At 45.8% G+C, this 25,427-nt stretch overlaps 1 protein-coding gene across 1 annotated transcript; it reads right to left on the bottom strand.

The window, feature by feature from the left end:
* Window positions 1-1,905: 1,905 nt before the first annotated feature.
* On the bottom strand, window positions 1,906-25,399 carry LOC148818451 (transmembrane protein 94-like). Its single transcript, XM_088936668.1, has 27 exons — window positions 25,305-25,399; window positions 23,356-23,492; window positions 21,401-21,597; window positions 20,888-21,039; window positions 20,676-20,778; window positions 20,501-20,587; window positions 20,143-20,259; window positions 18,451-18,543; window positions 18,093-18,233; window positions 17,378-17,660; window positions 15,133-15,306; window positions 12,498-12,600; window positions 11,528-11,673; window positions 10,682-10,866; window positions 10,008-10,134; window positions 9,648-9,754; window positions 8,585-8,684; window positions 7,946-8,054; window positions 7,468-7,666; window positions 6,251-6,331; window positions 5,304-5,389; window positions 4,740-4,821; window positions 4,236-4,384; window positions 3,906-4,003; window positions 3,544-3,637; window positions 2,969-3,139; window positions 1,906-2,491 (listed from the first exon to the last, which is right to left on the bottom strand). Exons 1-27 carry the CDS (start codon window positions 25,397-25,399, stop codon window positions 2,419-2,421), a joined length of 3,489 nt encoding a protein of 1,162 aa, XP_088792794.1. The 3' UTR covers window positions 1,906-2,418.
* Between the last annotated feature and the right edge of the window lie 28 nt (window positions 25,400-25,427).

Here is a 25,427-nt window from a genome sequence, read left to right on the forward strand (position 1 = left end):
TTCACAAAACCAATAATAATAATAATTCGAACAATTTAATCATTTGTGATTCGTACAGCTGTTTTGTGATCTCAGGGCTTTTCTTGTTATTCCATTAAGTGCAAGTCTGTATCTCTGCACGTCTGCCTGTGAAGACAATCTTTACAGTCTGGTTGACTGCTTAAAAGAAAGAGATTACTTTTTCTCTGCAAGATCTGAGCTTATTCATTACATGGTCCATGTTTAATGTTTCTGTATTTTTTGAAAAAAAGAACATTCCTTTCAGTATTTCAGACTCGTATTCTGTGCTTTACTGTGACTGGGTGTCAGGAAAGGAAGAGTCTATTGTTAGATATTTCCCTTTCTTTTGTCACCAGCACATTAATATAACAGCAAAGCAGGCATCCAGAGGGGTCTGTGATGTCACAGAAGATAAAGATCAGCATGCAACAGAGCTCGCTGCATTACCTGCAAGCACACATCTAACACCACGCTCATTCAAGGCCCCTCAGGACAATTCTGGATCGCTCAGATGACATCATGTACCTCTACCTCCAGCAACTTTATTTACTGCATCTCTTGCAGAAAATGCATTCACAGCCATCTACGTTGGGGAAACAGGAAGGAGACTCGGAGGCCGCTTCAGAGAACATGTCAGGGCTGTGAAGATTAAAGATCTCTCCAAGCCCATAGTGTCTCGTTCCACCTCAGATGGCCATGATCACACTGATCGCTCCGTCTGCATTCTCAAAGGAGGGTTTCTTAACTCCCATAGCAGAAAGACATCAGAAACTAAAATTATCCTAAGGGGGAAGGTTCGCACCTTCCCCCTTCTCTCAACGGCAGACTTGTTTTCGTGTAATCTTCTCTATTCACATGCAGGTTTCGACTTCACCCCTCTCCTCACCTATCTCAACTTTGCACCACCTGAGCGGCCACTCTGCCTCCCCCCTGCTCCCACCTCCTCCACTCTCCTGGCTTCTGTTCTCCTAAACTGTATAATCTTTGCTGTCTGCCCTGTCTTTCTCACACCCGAAACGTTGTGTTTCCTTTCTTCTCTTTTCAGCATGGAATAAACCTATTACTTGTTCCCGAGGATAAAGATCTGTGGATATCCTACTGAAGTGGCACTGCTTAGCCACTACACATTTCAAGAAAAAAAAACCAATAAAATAAACATTTTTAAAATGCTCTCAAAGTGCATAAAATGGTTGTTTTTTTAGCGATGCAAATCGGTAAAACCACAGAGCATACCATCTCCAAAAGCAATCTGGTGCCTTTTCCAAAAGACAGAGTGAGCTCTGTCTCACTAATAGCAATGTGCCTGGAGCCCTTGCTCAATGGAAATGCAGATTATTCTAATGGTCTAATGGGATACTTATCAGAAAAGAGGCAGCTCTAGAGACTACTTCACATGCAGCTGGAGAGATGAATCAAGCTCCTTACCAGATAATTTTAAGCATTTGAACTGTGTTATGCCATGCAGTAATCTCTACAGGAGTACAATTACATTATGCATTAGTCCGTACATTCTGTTTCCAATATTACAGCTGGCGAGCGCAAGGTTCCAGTCTTTACAGGTCTAGCCATCAGGAACCACTGAAGGCTGTCTGGCCATTATTGAAATAGATCTCCAGCCTACAGTCACAGAGCTCAGACAGATTCAGCAGACTAATCCTCTGCTGAACCTTCATTACAGTCACGTGCCTTAGAAATGCTAGAAATCTCCAAGGCATATGGAAGAAGGAATAAAAATAAAACCATAAAAATGCACTTTTCTTCACCTGATGGGCCATGTCGGAGTGATTAATATTTTGGTTCATTTTTTGTAATAACAACAATTAAATTTTATAAACAACACACTCCGGAGAGATAAATGATCTAATTCTCAAATTATTCTAATGAAATTTAACCCATAGGCACAACTTTTCTGCCTCAGTTTATTGTATGAACAAAGAGACTTGTACTCTGCAACTGTATTTTAGTCAGAGCTTATTATATACCGATCATCAAATGAAACAGTTTACACGTGTATGTTCTTTGAATAATAGAGAACGCATTTCCTTGTCCAAGCATTCCTCAACAAGCAAAAGGGGACAGAATCCCACAACACAAAGCCTTTGCAACCTCCTTTGTCAGTATACCTAATACTAAAAACAGAAGTAACATCGTGAATGTGTTTCATCTGTAAGTTTCCTTTTAACACTCAACATATTTTGCTGCTCAGCGTTGCAAAGAAGTGTTGTAATTTCCCCAGATTGACCAGAGGAGGGCGACATCTGCTGTCCCTCATCTTACTTCAGCTCTTAATGCTCCACCGCTGTGAGCACCTGCGTGCATGCACAACTGTGACTCCCCCTCCTCTTCCAAGGAGCGGCAGATTTACAATGCGGGGGAGAGAATGAAGGCCAGTCCGTGGTATGGGTGGTAACACTCATTTCAGAACGGCGAGTTCATCCCCAGCTTGGTGTCGAATTGAAGTTTCTGCCTCTTCTGATACCGCACTCTCATCCTACAACACAGCATGTGCACCAGTTAGCCCAGGATTGACCCAGGGGAACAAGACAAGCAACACAGATATCCCCAATACAGTGATACAGGAGCATTCCAAACTCTAGATGGATGGAAAAGACAAGTATTGGAGCAGGGTGGAAGGAAGTAATCTGTATTGTGTGATTTTTAACTAGGGAAGAATGTTTCCTGATTACCATCCAGATTTTTTTTGTTATTGATATCATTCAAGGCACAAAATAAGGGATCTAGCATCCCCAGGTGTGGATAAGCACATAATCACTTTACATTAGTGAAACAGGATAAATGCCTAAAACTCATCAGCTGGGTCCCTTTATTATCAGGTATTTCTGACAGCACGTCCCTTTAACACACCAATGTGTTAGTGTAATAATAGGAGGGTAGCGTTAGGAGATGCAACACAAAGGCCCTTTGGATTGCAGTCCATGTTCTGCACTTGTGAGGTGACAGGACTTGCCTGATCTCATGCAGCTTCATGCCCTCGTTGATACACATTAGGGGCAGCAGCCACAGGAACCCCAGGAGCCAGGTGGCTGCTGGGATGTCAGAGAGGTCAAAGGTTAAATGGGCAGATGGATCTCTCCAAAGAAGATGGGTCCCTGTGGCTATGGAGACCTGGAGAGTGGGCCTGTCGCAAAAAAAAAAATCATCAACAACAGTTAGTTTGAGAAGATGTATCATCCCCTAACTAACATCTGAAACGGCATCACTTTGAAAACAGAGAGATGTATTTCTAGAGTACCATACTCTCAATTCTGCACGTGAAACCTTTGAAATGTTCCCTTCTTTCTCTTTAATTTGACATATAATTAAGTCCCCTAAAACTGTCTAGCTGATTATAACAGATGCCATTTCCATAACAATTCCTATTGTAACAAGAAGTGTTATTTTAAATATTAATAAAAAAGTTATCACAGAACTAAAGGGAAGGAGGATTTTCACTTGATGCACGAGTAGCGGTGAACAATGGGAGGAGGTGAGCCGTGTTGTGGATCTGGAGCTACTGAGCACTGTCACACCAGTGAGACTCACACAGCGACGAGGGCTGCACACCAGCACCGGTTACTCAGGGGGCTCTGTCTCCACAAGGGGTTGGAGCGATGTACGTGGCTGACCGATGTGCACACTGTAAAACAGAGCACACTCACATTGTCATCTCACTGCAACGCAGAGCACATGCACGATGATACCACACTATGAAGAAGGTCTCCAATGCTTAAACCAAAACCGAGTTACAGAGCACTAAAAGCACACGCACAAACACATGCTCTTATGCTTCAGCTTCACCGCAACACTGGGTTCCTGCACATTGTCACACTGTAGCACAGAGCACACAACCTGAGTTCACACAGGACAGATGTGCATGTCTCACTATAGCACCACTCTGTGCTCACATGCATTCAGCAAGATGAAAAAGGCAATAATCTTCTGGGCCAGGGCGAGTCCACCCAAGTGCTCTCTGAACCAATCAGGGGATGAGTCTGTGGAGTTCCTGCATTGGAGGAAAGGAGAAGATAGGAACAGTTCAGCACTCATTCCACAGAACTCCCTCCCCTTCACCCTCTGCCCCTTACATTACGGTTAATGGGGAACCTGACTACATTCTCAAAATATTTGGTTTAATAATTGGTCACATAAAGTACGCAAACACCTTGTCGGTTCTTTGAACTGAAGTTCTCCACACCGTGGCACACCGCTGACAGCCCTGCACAGAGACGACTTACATTAGGAGAGCTACCGGGTGGCAGAGGTCAGCAGCCTCGTGGTTGATCTTCAGACAGAATCCGTGAAGCGTGAAGCCAAAACAGGCCAGGTAGGTGCAGACAGTCAGGCCAAACTTCACCAGGAAATAGAACACAAAGAACTGCTGGGTCTGGAAGAGACAGGGACAAAGGAAGTTTGCTCTTCAGTAAGTCTGTGCTCTGCGGAACAGGAACTGGATTAGTGACGCCATGCATTGTATGCATACAAGTTCTACTAATTGTTTCAGAATAAAAAGGTTCTGTAATTTTAGTTTTCAAGTAATAAAAAAAGAACTGATCAGCATATGAAACAGAAAAAGGCTAAGAACATTACTAATCCAGACTAATATACTAATTACCAATACTAAATACAAATGTAATGATTAATGATATTCTTTAGCACATTTCATCTGTCTTTTACACAGCTGTTTAACCCTTTAATTCCCATCCCTCAGGCTCTCTCCTTCCCCCAGAGACGCCTCTTGCCTTCTTGGGCAGGAAGCGCAGGTTTTTCCCAGTGGGCACCTTCATGATCGAGCTGTCAGAGGGCTTCCCCAAGAGGGACACGCTGAGAGAAGAGAGGAGAGGCGAAAGAGTTATGAGAAAGAGGAAGAGGATGGCACAGGGACCCTGTTTGAGGCAGGCACAGGACACAGCCTCATAGAGCACTGCTTCTCCACGGTTTGCAGCACTGTATATCCACCTTGTATGAGATTTTGGACAAAGACAGATATGCAACTATGTCTGTCCTAGAAAAAGGACATGGAAGACTTATTAACAAGCCTGGAGCCTGGGGAGTTTAGGAGTTCAGTACTATTGATGGCAGAGTATGAGAGGGTGATTACCTACTAATATCAGGTTCCCTTCCTAAGGCAGTAATACTAGTAAAACTATTACTATTAAGACCTGGGCCAGTTGTATCTGCAGTGGGTCTATTGAGAGAAGGGAAGGTTTATACAGGAGCACAAGAATATCAGCTTGTTACCTTTTGTGAACACAGAGCTGTTTATGTGCATGCTGCTTAGTTGCTCATTTATGGATACACCTTACCTGAGAAGGGGAAAGTAGAAACAGGAAAGGAGCAGCACATCGTTTGTGCCGAGAGGCGGTGGAAGCTGAAACACGCAGGCTAGGATCTGCACAGAGAGACACACTGAGCACAGTAGTCCTGCCACATACACAGAGTAAGGAGGGACAGCACTGGACATCATGGGAGGACACCATGTCCTGCTTCATGACTGCAATGAAGAACAGTCTTCTCAAAGCACTGATAAGCACGGGGCGGTGGCTCTGTGGCTAAGGATCTGCTGGAAGGTTGCCAGTTCGTATCCTGTGGCAGGCTGAGGAATCCTACTCCGTTGGGCCCCTGAGCAAGGCCCTTAACCCCAGCTGCTCCAGGGGTGCCGTATAAATGGCTCATGGAGAGCAAGTTGAGGTATGCGAAAAGATAAATTCCTTATACAAGAAAATGTATATGGCCAATAAAGTGATATTATCTTATAAGCCCTAGAACAGGGATGTCCAATCCTGGTCTCTCAGGGATAGAGCATTTGCAGGTTTATATTCCTGCTGGGCCCTTAGCAATCTTTACCTCCTCATAACTGGCTTAATGGGAATAATTTAAGATAATCACATAACTATTCAGGTGCTCATGCCTTGAAGATGGCTGAACAACCTACTAGGTAGCCCACTAGGACCACATCCAATTGGGAACTCCTGCTCTGAAAACCTCTGCTATACACCAGGATAATCAACAGTGAATGGAGTCTTCTAGTACTTGCAGATCCACACATGATAACTGATTCTGTGCTGTGTCACTGTCAGATCAGTCAAAAGCACAATGAAAAGAAACATCGAAGTCAATTTCTTCTATAAGAATCGCACAAAGTTTGGTGTGTGTCTGAACCATCACGGTAGGGGGGGAGAAGCCAGCGCTTGTCCCATGGACATTGTGGACACAAGCCCTTCAGACCCCAGCGCTGGCACGTCCTACTTGCCTGGATCAGGACCAGAGAGAGCTGACACTGCAGCAGGAACAGGAAGCACTTCCTGATTCCAGAGGTGGTGTGCCGCGCCTTCTGGGAAGAAGAATACCATAACTACAACTGGACCAGCAATAGCCCTGTGTTGGAGAGTCCTGCAGAAAACGACTGTTGGGGATATATGCTGATGCACACTAAAAATGCAGAAGTCTAAGTCCTGAATTACATCAATAGCTTGTCACGCACATATACTGTACAGTGTTGTTTACATTATATTTTTTACCACACATAAGAATATCTTTGTGACAGATTGAAGGCAACATTACTAAGCCGTGATAAATTAAGAACATAATAATGATTACAAAGGAGAGAAGGCCATTCAGCACAATACATTCAGTAGCTTATTTGTCCTAAGATACTATACAGGCATTTGTTGCAGGAAGTCAGAGTATCAGTTTCAACTTCACGGTTGAATAACGTGTTCCACACTCCCCCAGCCCACAATATTGACTATGTTCTTGAGCCACCAGTTTTTCATTCCTATAAGCCACATGGGAATTTTCTATTTTTACAAAGGACAGAGCGTGCTAGGATTACAATGGCACAACCTTGAGAAAATAAAGTTGAGTTCTTGACATGATAAGCTTTTTCTGCTAACTGACCATCTGTGTAGCCAGATTACCAGTACATATAACTGGAGATGTTCACCAGCCAGTCTATACCAGCTGGCTGCTGTTGTACAGGAAAAGTGGTAAAACATCCCACAGCAGTCTGTCCAGAGGCTGATCAGGCCTATGCATCAACACAACCAGGATTGAGTTAACATGCAGGGAAGTCTTTGATCTGTATTTCTTTTTGCCTTTGCTGTGATTTTGTTTGATATCCATTCAAAATATTTGATTAGATCCTTTGGACATGAGTGTTGCGTTTTGTATCTGCATTGGTATAGGATACCTACTGTACATACAAATATATAAATTGTTAAGCTGATGTCTTAGAACAGAACTAGGAATGATGCAACATGAAAGTCAGAGAAAACCACAAAGATTATGAGATACATAGCACCTAGAAAGGAAATGTCTTGCGTGTTACACAATAGATCATTGATATTTGATTGTGTTATTCTTGGTCAGTTTGCATCAGAGTGGACAGTGTCTGGGGTAACTTACTGGGATATTTACTCCCAAACATTTGTAATAACGTAGGAAATATTGTGTTAGCAACAGTCTGACCTGCTTGATGAGTCGAATGATGGTGGTGTTGTCCTGTGAGCCCAGGTGAATGGTACAGGGCAGCCCACAGAGGGCGCCTGCGAGCTGAGCAGGCGAAAGTGGGGCTGACTTAGAGGCAGGTGGGCCCCGGGAAGTCAGGGGGGTAGATGTGTCATAATCAGACCAACAGCAAGAAGGAAGGAGCGGCTCCAGAGCAATACTGCAACACATATGAAGCACAAAAAACACGGCTAGTCAGCCGTCACATTACTCCATGCTAGGGCTGCTTTTCATACCATCCCAATCTCAGTTTTTGAGATGGTTGAATACTCAGAAGCAAATCATGCAGTGAATATTGTTGGAAAAAAAATGACAGTTTATTATAGTCCAGTTTCAGTTCCCTTTTCACCAACGGTTTGGAAACCAACACATGATTTCTTTCAAAGCAAGCAGGCCCTGTGTATCGGTAGGAACAGCACCTCCTGCCGGCAGAGTTTACCTGATATCACTCTGGAGGAAGACAGCATTGTTGTTGATGTTCTGGCTGCTGCCCAGACAGCACACCACCTCCCCGTACTCCTGCATCACCTGCACCATCTCGCACATTGCTGCAAGAAGACACTGAGTCAGAGGCTGACACGGCCAGACACATACATTCCGAAGACAACCCAGCATTGAAGACACACAGGTTTCGACACATCACCTACAAAACTAGAACAGGGCTAGTGTATGTATTTGGCTTTACAAGATGTTTGGGGATACATCTGTAGCTTAAAGATTGAATCTCTCTGCCTCATGACTTGAGATGCGGAGCAGTTCGTATCGGAATGCAAGTGCTGGTAGAAATCCTGGAGATTTCTGTGCTATCTTGGTGGGCTGTGCAGGGCCTCCAGTCTTTTACAGAACGCACTGATTCCCATGTGCAGACGGGCAGCAGATCACATCAGGCCCGACTGTAGCATGTGCATGAACAGGCCTATCTATAGCGTTTTGTTGTTGAGTTCATAATCGTCTATTGACATCATTTTAGGGGACAGCCTTTGGGAACATAATATGGGGAACTGGGGGACAAAAAGGTGAAAATCCTGAATTGAAATAGTGGGAGCAGAGGACTGAAAGCTGCTGGGGTTCATCTTACTCTGAGGGGTGCAGTCTGTGAAAAGAGGCACCAGCAAGGGCACGTTGTCAATCTTTTCCAGATGAGGGCGCACATTCTCAATGCCCTTGGGAAGCTTTGCCTGGTATGGAAGAGAAAAACACCTCTGAGATGAAGAGTGATAATTACACCGTAAGGCAACTACAGAACTGCATGGACTCCCATTGTGTACTCATTGTGTTCCTGCTTTAAGACGCTGGGTGACTCATGTCTTTGTAAATGGTAGGATATTAGGACAGTACAGTAAAACCTTGGTATTTGCGAAGGTTAGGCAGCTTTCAAATGGAGACTTTGCGAATGCCTTATGGGGAAAAATAGGGAATGATTCTGCAGCTCGCAAAAAAAAAAGAATCCGTAGTAATATTTTTGTTATAAATGTTAAATACTTCAGAAATAATTTTAGTATTTATCGGCAGTAAGTTTTTTTTAATGAAAATGTATACTGGAAACTTACAACAAAGCAGTGGATTCCCCCTATAATTCAAATTATTGCATGTGCAAACAAATACATTAGATCACTGTTATGACATTATAACTTAACTGTATTCCACTTTGTACTCTTCATTCTTAGTAGAGCACATTTTCTTTACTTGCTTTTATTATTCTAAATGCAGTGTTACGGTACTGTAATAAGTTTGATTACAGCAAGGTAATAGCAAACAAGAAAGTACATAAACTGTACAGCACGGCACCCACCATGAAAATGGAGATGTCTTGTACACGGGGGCTGGAACTAAAAGTGAGCTTGTTGGCTGCCCCTGGACGGAGTTGAGTAAGGAGGGGCAGCAGTAGCCTCACTCCCTCCCCACTCAGCCAACTCACTCTCCTGCTCCTGCGGTTTCTCCACATCGACGCACAGGAAGACACGCGAGAACTGAGACCGACAAAAAGGGCTTGCGCAACCCACGAAGAGGTGCTTTTGGTCTGCAAATGTTGAGGAAGGGGTCGCCAATGATTTGGGGCAAAAAGGCAGTATTGCCTTAAAGGCAGGATCGCGAATATTGAGGTTTTTACTGTACCTCCACACAGCCAGTCCCCATCTCACCCTGTTCAGGTCCTCTAATAGGCAGGCCCCCTCACTGTCCAGGCCACTGAAGGTGGTCTTCTCAGCTGGCCTCCCCTCCGCATCCAGAAGGCACTCCTCCTCCATATCTACAAGAAGATCCAGGAGGCCCAAGATACTTTTACTGCTGCAACCAACTACTACTTCACCACGTTTAGAAGCAGTGCAGCAAGCAGTTAGAGCGCTGTGCAGTGGTGTAGTGCCAGACCGAGCGGTTCTGTGGAGAATTGAAAGACAAGGTGGCTTTGTGGACAACCTGGTGCACTGCACACAAGCCATAGCTGAGAGACCGTGACAGTGGAGGTAGCTCCTCCTCCAGAAACTCAAGCTGACTTGGCTCACCTTCCTCTCTCTCCACGATGGGTGAATCAGTGTCTCTCAGACTCTCGGTGTCAAGGGGGAAACAGTCGGACTGCAGGGAGATGTGACAGTTCCAGCCAGTCTCCAAACCCATCTTCTCTGCAAACACCTACGCAGAGACACAGCAACCCTGAACAACACTCTCTGCCTGGCCCAAACTCGGACTCAAACACATCTCTCTACACTATAATGAAAAGAAGAAAGCAGTGGATGTGGTCCATTGATGTTTCACTTCTTGCACCACATGACTTTTCCCTTGTCATTTGAGCCACATCGCTGCTTTTGGTGCCCCAGCAAGACCTGAGATGCTATCAACCTGATGTTTCCTCCATGGCAACTGACAGCAAGTTGTATGACACCCCCACTGTGCTTTTGGGGAAATCTAAGGGCTGGTGCAGCCTCCTGCTAAATTGCCTCTTTTCTAGGTCACAAGCGCTCGACTCTACAACTAAGTGCCAGCACTGACTTCAGACACAGCATTAGAAAAAGTGTCTTCCGCTTCTATTGGTGTCTGCTCTGTGTACTGTGCATCCAAGCCGTACATTAGTGGAGGGTATTTCTAAAACTACTGAAATTTCAGATTCACCAGGTGAGGGCAGCACAGGCCTATAAAATAAGAACAGGTTCAGTGTCCACACTCCACACTGGGGTCTTACCTTGCTCCTGACCTCCTCTTCCACAGAAAAGTAGACGAAGCGGATGCAGGCGCTGTCCAGCCCCGTGATGAGCCGCACCATGTCAGGGCGGGCCTGGTACTGGGAGGACACCAGCCCCAGGAAGATGTGCTGGTCCAGGGGGAGGAGGGGGCCATCCCTCTCTGGGGTGCACTCACCGTCCGCTCCTGCACAGCGGAGCAAAGCTCACAAGCACCTCCCAGATACAGAGCACCACACTCCTTCACGTGCTCTCCACTATCATGCAGTTCCACTTCAATCTATCACTCTGCACCTACTCTTGTGGAGAGAAACCAGCTGTAATGGTTTAATGAAATCACATAGAGTATGCATTCCTTTGACCTTTGATTGTTGACCGTTTTCTGAATAAATAAATAAAACATGCATGCCTTGCTTCTGAAAATCCTATTATGGAATCTTACCTGTGAGTTGTGATCTGTGGGAATCTGGAGCTCAGTGAAAGTCCTAGTGTGCAGTCTTACCTGTGAGGTGTGATCTGTGGGAATCTGGAGCTCAGTGAAATTCCTAGTGTGCAGTCTTACCGGTGAGGTGTGATCTGTGGGAATCTGGAGCTCAGTGAAAGTCCTAGTGTGCAGTCTTACCGGTGAGGTGTGATCTGTGGGAATCTGGAGCTCAGTGAAAGTCCTAGTGTGCAGTCTTACCGGTGAGGTGTGATCTGTGGGAATCTGGAGCTCAGTGAAAGTCCTAGTGTGCAGTCTTACCTGTGAGGTGTGATCTGTGGGAATCTGGAGCTCAGTGAAAGTCCTAGTGTGCAGTCTTACCGGTGAGGTGTGATCTGTGGGAATCTGGAGCTCCATGCATTATTACCTGTGGTGCAAGCATATGATCCATGGGGCAGCTCCACACACTTGCCATTGATTTCAGGGTCCAGAGGGTGCAGGAGGGGTTTGAATGAAAGGGCTAAGCAGTGACCAGCCATGCAAGAGCGCTGGTAGAAATCAAGGGCCTTCTTCCTGCAGGTGCAGAGAAAAAGGCACTTTCACCTAGACCTGGCTCTTTGGATCGGTAGCTTTCAGTTGATTTGTTGCATTTGATTTGCTTAATATTGTGTAATGCGGGTATCATATGCGGCGAGCGCCGGTAAAAAGTCCACGCCCCTAACTAAGGGACGGAGGCACCAGTGTGAGGTTAGCAGGGACCCGAAATAACACAAAAAGGGTGAAAAGTGAAAACAAAAAGGCAAAAATAAAGGTGTACCACTATGCATCACGACCTCCAGGCTGAACTTACCCTATTTATTGGGGTCCAGCCTGGGGAGAAAAGAGCCACCAGCACAGTGGGGACCAGACTGGACTGACCCTGTTTAGTGGGGTCCAGTCTGGTGGAGCAGGGTGCATAAGGCAAGAACACAACAAGAACTCTGTGTGTGGAAAAGGTGTGTGTGCCTGCCCCGGTGAGAATACATGACGGGACAGGCACAAAGAAAAAGAAAAAGACCTTACATCTGGGACTGTCGGTGTAAAACTTCAGGGGGTGGCCCTGCTCGTCCCCTCGGGGGGTGTCCAGTGTGCCTCTATAGGACCTTCCCAGCTGTGGCTCATCATCTAGAAGCGGGGACAGCTGGGACTACAAAGGCGAGGCTCCGCCCTTCTACCGGGGCTCCGCCTCCACACTGGACCCGTGTAACGCCACAACAGTAAGTGTCCCCTTGGCTGACTTGTAATCAATGAAGTGTGGTGAAGGGCAAAGCTGATCAGTCCTTAAATAGTAACGTAAGCACGTGCATTAAAATTTGCCAGCCCAGACAGGTGAGAACACAAGAGGTTCAGGGTGGTACCTGTCAGTGTCGGTGAGGGGGCAGAGGTCTGTGCCATCCCAGAATTCAGTGCAGGCCGAAAGGACAGCATCAGCCGAACCGTACGAGAAGAGCTGCAGGCAGCCTGAAGAAAGGAGCAGGTATCAAGTCCCCCAGGCCAAGCTGAGCTAATCTCTGGAGGAAGGTGCTGCTACAGTACATGCCCACAGAGTAACCACTGGCCACAACAAACAGCTCTGAGGATAAAGGAGCAGCACCTGCTAGCTCTCGGCTCTAAGTAAGCCATCCTGTTCCAATCGGCTCCTGTGAAGCATGGGACGTTCACAGTTTAAGAGCCAAGCAGGAGCAAAAATGGACACACCAGAGGGTGTTAAATTGCAATCAGAACTCAAATATCCCAGGAAGCCTCTAAAGTCCTAGACTGAATTCCCCTTAGGTGATCTGTGTAAAGTGACATGCCATGCATGCAATTACTTTGTCAATAATTCAGAGTTATACTTTTATATATAAAATTGATTTTTGCAAAAACAACATTGCACTAAATGTTTTAATTCTTGATTTGGCTCGTTGCCCTTATTTTCTGGAAACAGGGAAGACAAAACACATAACTGGGCACGCCTTTTACTGCTTCATAGCGGTATGTGCTCGCAAATCTTACAGTACTCCCTGCTTCATTTATATATTTATTTTGTTTTCGCGTGGCACTTGTGCTGCCCTTACTCTGCCAGAGGGTTGTCATGCTCTTATTGTTGCTGTAATGTTATTGCTCCTCTGTTTTCTTGCGGTCATATCTATTGTTTCCTCTTGTACCTGCACTTTGTGAACATGCTATGTCAGTTTGGGTATCAGCTAAACTATATTTTGTGAAACAGTAATAATAATACCAGAAAAGAAACCTGAACAAGAAAAGCAACCCAGAGCTTAACATGAGTCACATTTGAAAGAAGAGGTGTTCTTCCCGGGCTAAACAAGCATTCGGGTTCATGTAGTGTTCACTGTCAACGTCAAGGTGAAACTACAATCCACCACCCGACAGACAGACACTTTATTGATTCCATGAGGGAAATTGGAGAATTCAGTGCCTGGTGACTGAGGAAGGGACTTGATTGTCAGTCAGGACACTAAACACAAAGCTAGGCTCTTGCTTGGTCCTGGCAAGTATCTGTGTAATGGAAACGTTCTGTGAACAATAAGGGCATCTTTGTCTACCAGGAGCGCTGTTCCCAAAATATACACAACTTGCTCACTTCCTCCACCACAAGGCAAGATTTTCTTCCCACTCATATAAGTTCTGTGACCTTTTATCCCGGCCTCAGTGTCAGATAACGCAGGAGAGTTGCAAGAGTTGTAGTTTCTTCCTGAGACTTCACTGCCCCTGTGGTTTCAGCGATGTAGCACAACGATGTTGTGCTACAATTTTCCCAGGGTAAAAATAATACCATATTGATCATACTCATGAGGATTAAACCAGGGTAACCTATGCTTTCCACACAAAAATACCACATATCAGTATCATGGTTTATTAGTGTACTGTTTCTGTTCAAAAAATGGTGTTTGACGAGTCTATATTATATCGTGAAGCTGTGTCTCAGCTTCATCCTGCTGACTGGCTTATTCCCAGTAGAATCCAGCCAGCTGTCTTAGAGAGAAATATGTCCTGAATGCAGTTTCATCAGCAGAACTGAGTTGCAAAAGAAAGCTGCACAAAATGGACTGGCTCTACATTTCAGTGTTTCAGAGAATCTTTCAGAGCCTCATGCTGTGGTGTCTCAGCTCAGGTCACTGACACCTCAAGACAGGCAGGGCAGTATTGAGACCAACACACCACTGCGTTCTCAGATCCTGGAACCTTTGGAAGCACACACACATTAGACGCATACTTTGGTGCAATAAAAGAAAAAGCAGATTTAAAGTCTAATAAAAACCAACGAAATCATTAGAAAGCGACGAGAGGTAAAGTAAAAAAAGAATTCTACAAACAAATGTGTGTCCCCAGAATAGTAAATGCAATCAAAAATGAAAATGTATGCTGTTCACTTTTAGAAGGGGTATTTCCATAGCTGTAAAAAAAGGAAGCGGTTTATTTTTACATTTCCAGTCTCTGTTTTTTGTTCAAAAATTACGGCATTCCAAGTCAAATTCCCATTTATTGTTTCAACGCATTTCCCTGGCAATCCCAGGGGCGCTCTTGTGAGGGCATGAGAGAGGAACGGTGCCCTGCGCCCAGGCTGCTCCCCAGGCAGTGAGTCACAGGGCAGCACGCACGCAGACCTCAGCACAGGAAGCCTTGAAAACTGACCCTCACAGAGAGCAGTACTCTCCATGGGCTCCATAACGATACAGCCGCAGCTGCCGTCTATAATACAGATCTACGTGGTAGATTTTGTCCATTGTGACTCACAGTGCTGTTATCAGCATGGGAACCACATCTGTCAGCCTTGGTTCATTTTAACAGGAGTGGGCACAAACTTTGAGAGTTAAGACTGGGGTTAAGGCTACGTCTTGGATTAGGGTTAGAGTGGGGTTTGGATTCTTGGAAGGGCAAACGCATCCAGAGTGGAACCCAAACTGACCTTATAAGTCTGAGTATGTGAAAGCACTGTGGCATTCTGGCCTCTTTTTACAAAGACATGCCTGGGGTTAGTCCGGTGCAGACCTGTGTTTCCGTCGTGAACCGCCAGGCTGATGATGTGAGTGAAAGGCAGCTTCCTCAGGGCTAGGATCTGTAGTTGCCAGGGATAGGCATCCTGCGCACGGGGGGCGTTGGGCAGAGTATAGGCCGCCATGCTCATCTGCTGCTGGAAGGGCTCCTGCGCTGAAGGCCTGAACCCTGAGAGCACCACAGACAGGGAATCAGAACCAAGCAAACACTCACTCGCAGAGACGCACCACACGTACAGCGACCTGGGTTCCCAGTGTGGAGCTTGGCACAGACAGACAACCAAAAGAATACCTACACACCTCTGAACCAGACGTCCAGACACAGGAAGAACACAGGACGTGCCGTTCAAAACATGCATTTGCTTTCTCAAAAGCGAGGTTCAAAATGACTGTCAGTTAAGGAAATCAGAGTATGCAAAGTTTGGGGTGTTAGTATAGTCTGGGTGTTTTACCAGTTGACTGATAACCGGATCACTCACCCTAAAAAAATTGTTTAATCGTTTTTGAGTAAGTATGATGGAAAGACTGAGTGGCAGACTTCGCAGACGCCTGTCTGATGCCCAACTGTGAATGTCTCATCTTTTATCTGTCATCTGAACAGGGTGAAAATGGAGGGTGAACGGAGACCTGAGGTTTCACACTGTGGGAGAAAAGCAAGACGGGGGGAGAGGTGCACGCAGAAATCTTTTCTCGACAGACCTGGGGAAGTGAGAAATGATCTTCCTGTGGCAACTGGCCTAAGAGAGATGCTTATGTCATCTGAGCAACGGCGCTTAGTTAACTCTTTCCACTGTGACTCTTCTGCACGGCCTACCTCCTTTGTGTCACACGGATCATAAATGATTACTGTGAACAACAGCTATTAACTGACATCTTTTTTTTTCCAGCTCTCATCTTCTGAGAATTGACATTCTCCTATTTTAGCCTTTGTTCCAATGTCTCAACTGCACTGTCTTAAAAGCCATGCTCTTTATAACATGTTGTACAGCCAGGGCAAGGCGATGTGAAAAGGACTTGCACAAACACATATACAGTATACTGAACTATAAACCTATACTGAAATGCACACAGGCACATTGGTACACATAAAAATGGGCACACGTACAGATATGCACTCAGAGGCTCAACACAGACACACAAGCACACACATACACACACACACACAGACACAGGAACAAGGAAAGCTAGATCAGCAGCCCTCTTGTGATTCATCCCCAGTGACCCATGGATCAGATGAGTCATCGGGGAAAGATACCGTCTTAACCAGAAGCGCTGAAACACAGTGTCAAAAATGAGTGTCAGTGTCAGAGTCTCTTCAGGAGGGGGAAAACAGCTGCTCTTAACTATACAGGAGGAGGCAAAGCAAAGCAAAAACAACACACTCGCAATATACAGTCAGTCTCATTGGATCTCTAGAACAGGACAGCAGCCACAAGCAACATTTAGTAAATAGGGATTCCATTCAATCAGTAAATGGGTTTGCACATGTGATCTCAGTACCCATGAAAATGAAATGAAATGTGTCCTGCAGTCTATTATTTAGTAAAACAGTGAGCATTTTTAAGCAAGCATGTGTGTTATCCAAAGTCACCATGTGTAGAAATATTACCTTCTTGGTGTCTAGTGACTGTTTGGCAGTGACCATATCAAGCATTAAGCTGTTTGCAATTCAGCAGCATCGTTGATTGTGGACAGGGCATTTGGATGTATACCTGAAGCAATTCCATATGAAATGTATTGCGAAATTACAATGTTGACACTGCTAAGGATTCTCAAGAGGGCTAGTGTGCATGGTGGGGATTTTTTCCAGGATTAAAAATACGGTGGGAACACAGAGTCTGTTATCACCAGGAAACAGGTGCCTGGACTGGTGGGTGCTATGGGAAGTGTGTTTTTGGAAACGAGTCCTGCACTGAAAGCACTTGCTGGGCCGCTTTCTCAAAGCAATGAAACACTTCTTACTGCACACCCTCAAACTGCAGTAAAGAGCCAACCTGCTCACTGCGAGTTGATATCAGGCATGCCATCTATATCCTGTGGGCCAGCTAACACAGTTCACCCAATCTCACTCTCCAGCTTGTTTAAGATCCAGGACAGCTCACACAGTTCACCCCATCTCACCCTCCAGCTTGTTTAAGATCCAGGCCAGCTCATACAGTTCACCCCATCTCACCCTCCAGCTTGTTTAAGATCCAGGCCAGCTCACACAGTTCACCCCATGTCACCCCCCAGCTGGTTACCCAGGATGCGGGCCAGCTCACAGAGCCCCCAGGGCAGACACACGGGCTGGCAGCGTGGCCGGCTCCTCAGCAGTGCCGCATGGGTCAGGTGGTCCGCAAGGCGCCAGTGAGTAGCCGTGGCACAGGGGTCACAGAAGGCCAGGAGGGCACCCAGGCCCAGTGGAAGCAGCGAGGGGGTGTGGCACTGCCAACGCGAGTCATCAAACTGCACCTTCATGTCCGCCTGCCTGTCTGGGGAAAGGCTGAGCACCTGCAGAACACTCCCACCAGGAGATGAGAGGGCCTGCAGGGAGAACAGGGAACAGAGACTCACTGGGACGGAGGGAGGGGATATTTAACCATTAAATTTAGACCATACACGTACATATTTAAAGTTTTTTGACACAATATTCTTTTATGAGGTGTTAGTAGGAATGCAATCAAAAATCTCATCTTGTGCCCATCAACCATCCATTTTCTAATGCTTCATCCAATTCAGGATCGCAGAGGCACATCCGAGAAAGCAAGAGGGACAAGGCAGGTACACCCTGGATGGAATGTTAGTCTGTTCCAGCTTGTGTCTATCATATCCAATCTAAATAGTAGTGTATTGTACAGGGTCTCAATGTAGGTGACCAGAAACAAGACTTGAATGCATTAAATGCTAGTGAACCTTATCGAAAGTTTAAGAGATTGGATCACATTCAGGCTATAGTTTTCCAGGAGCATGTCTCACTGGCTGGGGGCTGTATTTGGGATCCCTGGCATTCCTCTTGCTGTCTCCACCAGTACAGGGGTGTCTGCTGAAAAACAGGACCTTCTCCGGGTTCGGACTGGGCCAGGATAGGATCCCCTGCTTATCCACACAGCACAGCACCTGAGCACCAAAAACACAGGGAGACAGTTCTCTAGATTTCAACCACAATGGATGCAAAGCACAATGCTGTATCTCTAGACATTAATTCAAAGTCTTAGACACAGGAAGGTGCAAGTCTGGATAATTCAGTGTAAAAACCTTGATCCAAACAGAAGGGTAGACACTGGGGGAAGATGGAAGAGGTGGATATTTTGTACTCTGGAGTGGAGAAACATACTGTGACAGAGCCCAGGCTATGCAGAAGGCTGGTAGTATGGCACAGAGCTGGTGAAGAACCGCACAGTACCGCAACGTACCTCCTCCAGCAGTCCTGCAGTGCAGAGAGAGCACAGTGAGACAGGCATAGCTTCCTGAAGACAAGGGTAAAGATCCAGTCTAGGGTTCAAAGCAGTAGCCTCAGTACACCTCAAAAGGCTTGAGTCACCCTCTTCTATGTCTACTGCATGTGCTCCTTGCAAAGTACCCTCTAGTGCAGTGCATCCCAAACCATGCTTAGAGACATATTCACATGCTTTGGAATCAGAAGAGATTATGTTGGACCAAGAGCTTCATGCAACTCTTCCCAGCACTGAACCAACTATCAAACTGCTATCTTCTTTCAAACAGGCTCACATTTCACACTGAAACTCTTCAGTAGTCCCTAAAAGCAAATTCAAACATTTCTCATTAGAATTGTAGTTGCAGTTTCAGTTCAAAATCAAGGTTATTTCTGCCGATATTAGTGCAATTATTGTAAAATCATTTGGAGTACAGCAGGCTGAAAAAGTTTGGGATGTCAACATGTCAACAGCTTGTTCATTGTTTTAAATTAAATTGGCAAAGATATCTGTGTGTTTTTTATGTCTTGGGCTTGCAAGGCCCATGAACACGCACAGGGAGAGTGAGGAAGTGCAGACAGAGTCCGTTGACCCGCCCACCTTCCAGCTACATGTCTGCAGTCCATAGTGGAGGTTCAGCCCTGATTGGAGGAGAAGGGTGTCCCTCACCAGCTGCACTGCATGAGGATGAGAACTGAGAGAGTCCTGGCTAACTAATCCTCCCTACCCTCAGAGGCACTCAGCCAATTGTGCATCACTGCTTGGGGCATCAAAGTCATAGCTGGCCGGTGACATGAGCCAGGTTCCAACCCGTGCTCATAGAGTTGAACCTGGACCTGAGCACAAGCCTTTACAGTTTGAGCCACTCCTGAGACCCCTGCAGGTGGTTTATTTTATTATCTTCTCCTATCGCGAGGCAGCACAGGATAATCGCAAACTTAGACTTGCAGTAACCTACAGTTGCAGCAGAGCGGACCTCGTTTGTAAAGCGATTTGTGTCACACAGCGTTTACCCTGCACTCTTGCAAAAAGTAAAACCAGTTTCCTCACATGAAAACAAAAATGTACTCAGATTTTCAGCATCACGAATGATAAAATGGGCAAATTCCATGAATCATTTTCTTCTTATTAAAGAAAAACAGGTGTAAAATGAACATAGTGGTAAATGTTTTAGAAACATTACCTCCCAGCTGTAGGACTGACACATCAAGACAAGCTGTCAGGACCCATGAATACTGTGAGGTGTGATGTGTGCCTGAGGTGTAAAACACTCCTTCCTGTTGATGTCTGAACACAGATCAGGGTCTTAATCAGACTCAGGGTGGCTTTTTCTTCAACATATTTCTTCACCTAACCTTTCCTAACGCTGAAGGCAACCTTGCAGATATTTTCTATGGCGTATCTTAATGGAAATTTTGGAATCATTTATGTTTTTTTTCATGTTTTACCACACACATCCAGTCTCTGTCATGCTCTACTAGATCTAACTGTGCTTTTACTCGGATGTGGTTTTATGAGGACAGCGCAGGCTGCATTTGAAGAGTACGCTCTGTAAATTCAGAGTCCAGAGGCCTGTTGTCAGAGTGACCCACCTTCCAGTCCCAGGGTGGGGATCCCAGCTGGTTGAGCACCGTGGCCTCACCATACACACTGACCTGCAGCCATAGCAACGGGAAGGCCAGGGGAAGCAGGGGCAGCACCCCGTTCACCTGGAGACGGCAAGAGAGAGCAAAACCCCCCCTCAGTTAACCTGTAAACAGGCCAAGGGAATGAAGGATAGAGTATAGGAGAAGAGGGAAACAGAAAGTGTCACATTCTGAAACTCAGGGGAGTAGTCTGTACAGAGAAAACCTTCTGAAGTGATGTGAGCGTACTATCAACAGTGAAAGCAAGAACTTGAACGAACAAAGGATTGAATAACCCTCATGTGGATAGCCAGTGCGGGCTCACCGGTAGTTGTAGTACTGGGACTGGCCAGGGGCCCACCCCTGGGGCTCCCAGAAGGTAGCGGGTGAGGTTCACTATCACTGACACCACCTGGACAACGCAGACACAGTAGGTTAGCCTGGCAGATGGAGGTAGCATGGTGACAGAGCCTGAGCGTACTGGGCCGCCTTCCTCTTACCAGCACCAGCGGTGCGACCCACGTCTCCAGCAGCCTCTGTGCCGTGAAACGCTCATTGTCCAGCACCGTGACTGGCCGCTGTGGCCCCATCTCTAGACACTGCCTGAGGGGGAGGCAGGGAGAACTCAGCTAGTGAGCTGCACACAGCACACAGACTAGCACTGCGGAGCCTGGACTAGACCAAGAGATCCCTGCAAGATCAAGAGACTCACTGCAAAATTCTGACAGCTGGCGTCTTTGTCACCCTGAAGAGCTGTGGGTGGACCAGGTTATGAGGGCGAGGCTTGTGACTGTCCAGTGGGGAAGGTGGAGAGGAGAGATGACTGAAAACATCCCCCCGGGAGAGGACCACATGCTCCTCCTCCTGTGACCATGGAGACAGGAGACAGGTCACTACGGAGACAGTGGTTCAACACATGTCAATAATTTACTTTTCATCAATTCGGATCTTGCAGGTGTTGCTTTATCCAATTTTACAAAATTATAATTGTTTCTATTTCTGTTTTCCATAGCAGTCTTGCACATTAAAGAATCCTCACTTTGGATTAAGGCCCCAGAAGCTTAGATCACATAATTTTTGGTAATAATTAGCATACAGATCGATGGAGAGTCAAAACCAAAACCAGCCAGGTGGTGGCCTGATCAAAAACTTGGGCCTGATAGTGAAGGAAAGATGGGAACCACAATGAAATGCAGTCAAGAGAGGTGAGGTGAACCTCTTTTACCTGAATGCCCCTGAGAGCCGTAGGGGCTTCGGCCCCTGGCCGCAGAGCGATGATGTCGCCTTCCACCAGCAGGCTGACTGGCAGGTTGACTAGATGACCGTCACGGTATGTCCACTGCAGAGAAATGGCCTGAGACGGCAGGGAGAACAGGGTCACGTAGCTTTCTGTCCAGTCAGGCTGAGGGCGGCTCAGGAGACCTGGAATAACAAAGGGAACTGTTTGAGTTCTGCAAACATCACCACCTGTGAATAAAGACCATCTGTTAATTTGCAGAAGGCTTTGCTCAAGTGTTGGATGAGGGGGAAAAGCATGTAAACATTTTCATTGCTGCAAGCGAAGGAAAAATGTGCCTGGAGCATCTAAAATAGAAAAAAGCTGAAGCTGAAGAGGAAATACATGGCTAATTTTACAATGCCCAAGAACCTTTTGTTTTGCAGAGCATTATTTCTCCTTTAACACAGCCCATGAGTCAGCCAAAATTAGGTAATTTCCTTAACCACTAAATACTGCCCCTACAGAGAGTACACTGAGCGACATTTACAAACCATTCCCTTATCAAAAACAATGCACTGAAAAAATCTCGTCTAGAGATATGGAGAACGATATGGAGAAAGAGCCAAAAACCTCCTGACCAAGCAAAAACATTTAGTTTAACTCATGTTAAATGCAAAAAAGAGCAATAATAATTACTTGTGGCGACCCAAAATGAAGCGCGTTATGAAATAAGCATCCAACTTCGCCTTTTTGAATTTTTCAGTGTGGAATTTGAACAGGAATCAGTTTAAGAATTCAAGACCATAATTTCCCTCATTTTACGAATGGTGGAAAGAGAATTCAAATAGAAAAAGGACATTGAATATTCCTTCATTTGGATCTGGACCTAGTGCCAAAAGTTCTAACTAGTTTTCGTGGAAAATCATTCAAATCAATTTGATTTTCAACACTTTCTTAAAGACTGCAGGAGATTTAAATTCTCATTTGAAGTGGGAAAACCCATCAGAGCTGGCAGTATCTGAAACTGAAATAGCAGAAATGGCAAATGACTGCTTCCTTATTCAGTCTGTCAGGGGAAGTACCAGGGAAATGCCTGTATTGATCAAGTCAATCAGTGACCATAATATATTCTTTGAAGTATACCTTGAAACTTCGAGACAGTAGACACGAGGAAGCAATAAAAGAGGCATCACATTGGGATCGTAGCCAGCAGCCATATCACCCTGCAGCTCACAACTGGCAGCCCACTGAAGCTAAGTAGGGTTGAGCCTGGTCAGTAATTGGACGAGAGACCTTCTGGGAAGCAATGGTTGCTGCTGGAAGAGGTGTTAGTGGGACCCGTGGGGGGGCGCCCACCCTGCGGTCTGTGTGGGTCCTAATGCCCTGGTATAGCGACGGGGACACTATACTGTAGTGGGCGCCGTCTTTCGGATGAGACGTTAAACCAAGGTCCTGACACTTAGGGGTCGTTAAATATCCCCGGGCATTTCTCGCTAAGAGTAGGGAGTTATCCTGGTGTCCGGGCCAAATTCCCTCCCTCAGCCTTTACCGTGGCCTCCAAATTGTCCCCATGTATGATTGGCTTGCTCTTGCCCTGCAATGGACTGGCGTCCTGTCCAGGGTGCACCCTGCCTTGCGCTCGTTGCTTGCCGGGTAGGCTCCGGCTTCCCGCGACACTATGTGGTATAAAGCGGTTTGATGAGCAGCTACAGAACACAGGGCACTTCAAGAACTAGGGCTGGACTGCTCACTGACAGACCTGGGGAGTGGATGCTGAAATCACCCTTTTAATAGCCCAGTTACCCCTTGTCCCAGGTCTGAAGAAGGTGACTTAAACTTGCAGGTCTGTTTTTTTGCAGTGGTGAAAATGTGAGCGATCGGCTCAGAGCGCCGGTATTGAAAAGGCTAGTCTGGGTTTCGGGGAGCTCAGGGCTGCGTGGCATTGACAACTGGCACCTCACCATGGATGGTTTGCAAGAGGGCCTGCACCCGGCGTGGCATCTCCTGGGTCCTCAGGTGCTGCTGCCATGCCAGGGCCGCCAGACTGACCATCAGGAGGAGCAGCAGAGCACCACCGCTGAGCAATGCTACCTGGTGGCTGCAAAGACAATGACGGCAAAAAATACTTGTGAACTTGTGAACGCATATTATCCCACCATACAATTAATAATAATTCCTTACACTTACAGAGAGCTTTTCTGGACACTTCATTCAAAGCACTTTACAGGTAATGGGGACTCCCCTCCACCACCACCAGTGTGCAGCCCCACCTGGATGATGCAACGGCAGCCATAGTGCGCCAGTACACTCCCCACACACCAGCTCTCAGTGGGGAGGAGAGCAGAGTAATGAAGCCAATTTATAGGACCCCAGGGTTACACCCCTGCTCTTTTTGAGAAACACCCTGGGATTTTTAATGACCACAGAGAGTCAGGACCTCGGTTTTACGTCTCCATCCGAAGTACAATTGAAGAATTCTCCTGCAGGTGCCATCTCTACTTTTAGACTGGATCTCTAATTTTATCCAGGCTTGATAACTGGTGACACTCATGTTATTTGTGTTATTTGAAGTGGCTTCTACTGTTCAGATGTTTCAATAAATGCCACTAGTAATGTTGACTACACAATAGCAATTTTCAATAATAGCTAAGATTGTTTGAGAAGTAAACATTTATTTTCATCTTGCTGTGAAGGTGGATAATCCCTTTTTCCCCATGAGATTGCAACTTATTATAGGATGGTCCTAAACTACAGTGCATTGTTTCCTTGTGGGGTAAGGAATACAAAGTCATTATACTTTGATTTTTAAGCATGACTTCATCAAGGGCATCATGACCTTTGCAAAAGGCAATTCACAATATCTAGAGCAGATTAGCACACAGCCAGTTTACCTTTAATATAACAGTGTCAGAACCACAGTGAGAATAATGTCATGGTAGCTGGTAGCGTGGTAGCTAGTGACTAATAGTGTGTGACCCCAGTGCTCATAGGCCACATCACCACATGGATTAATTCTATATGCCTAGAGTGGGCACAATAGAGCATCCTATTCAATGCATTGCAAGAATGGGATCCCATCAGAAACTTTAGTTTCAAAACTGGAACACACCCAGGAGCTGGTGCCCTGTAACAGGATCTTTAAAATAAGTGATCCCAGGAAGGCAGACCCACAATAAGTAAGGTATTTTGTGAGTGATTGCACTTTATAGTGCAAAGGCAAACTAATCAAACAAAAACCCAGCTCCTTATCGAACAGCTATATAGATGTCTTACTGTCATAGAGAAAGGTCTTAGCAGGAAGTAATCTGACCTTTAATTAGGAAAACATTTACAAGCACAGATCACTAAAAAAAACACAGCATGCAAACAAATAAGAGAAATGTTTCCCATTATCACATCTGTTCAGGTTCATGTCTGTGCTAATGCTCAACTTTGTTCTGTACTGTGTGACGCACAGGCTAATGACGTTCTTCAAATATTTGAATATTTCATGAATAAGTCTGTCACGTATTCATAAACGCTGCAGGACACACCAGTAAAGAGTAGATGGATTTTCCATAACTACGTGTTCCCCAGTGGAAGAGAGTTAACGAAGACCCATAGCACAAATCCATATTTAAAATATGAGTGGGCACATTTACTGGAAGACATTTGAAAGTCGTATAATTAAGAATATATATATATATGAATAGTTCTGGTACGTGTCTGGTAAATACATTTTTAGGGTTATCAATTAATCTCAGTTGTCTTCTGTAATTAATTCAGATAGTTTTACGATGGTTAATGTGCAGTTATTGGAGATGAACTACACTCCCTCTTGTCTGTTGTCTTGGGCACATATTCCACTCCATCAGGCCTCTCTCTGTGTAACGGCGTGCACCTGTGTGGAGTGTGGCTGCCGGCTGCGTACCTGGGTGGAGTGGGGGTGCTGTGGCAGCCCAGCAGTGCCAGCGCAGACAGCAGTGTGAGCAGAGCGCCAGGCCAGTGCAGGCTGGACCAGCGCATACTGTGGTGCAGGAAACTCTGCTTCCAC

Source organism: Atractosteus spatula, chromosome 18, assembly GCF_055471065.1.
Source record: "Atractosteus spatula isolate fAtrSpa1 chromosome 18, fAtrSpa1.hap1, whole genome shotgun sequence".
Taxonomy (NCBI): domain Eukaryota; kingdom Metazoa; phylum Chordata; class Actinopteri; order Semionotiformes; family Lepisosteidae; genus Atractosteus; species Atractosteus spatula.

Bases quoted from the DNA above. Each gene is read 5' to 3' on its own strand.
- LOC148818451 (XM_088936668.1), bottom strand. From the start codon at position 25,399: ATGCGCTGGTCCAGCCTGCACTGGCCTGGCGCTCTGCTCACACTGCTG. The intron at 18,234-18,450 runs GTATGTTTCTCC...TTTGGTGCTCAG, and splicing joins ATAGCCTGGGCTCTGTCACA to GTGCTGTGCTGTGTGGATAA. The intron at 9,755-10,007 runs GTGAGCCAAGTC...ATCTTCTTGTAG, and splicing joins CATCGTGGAGAGAGAGGAAG to ATATGGAGGAGGAGTGCCTT.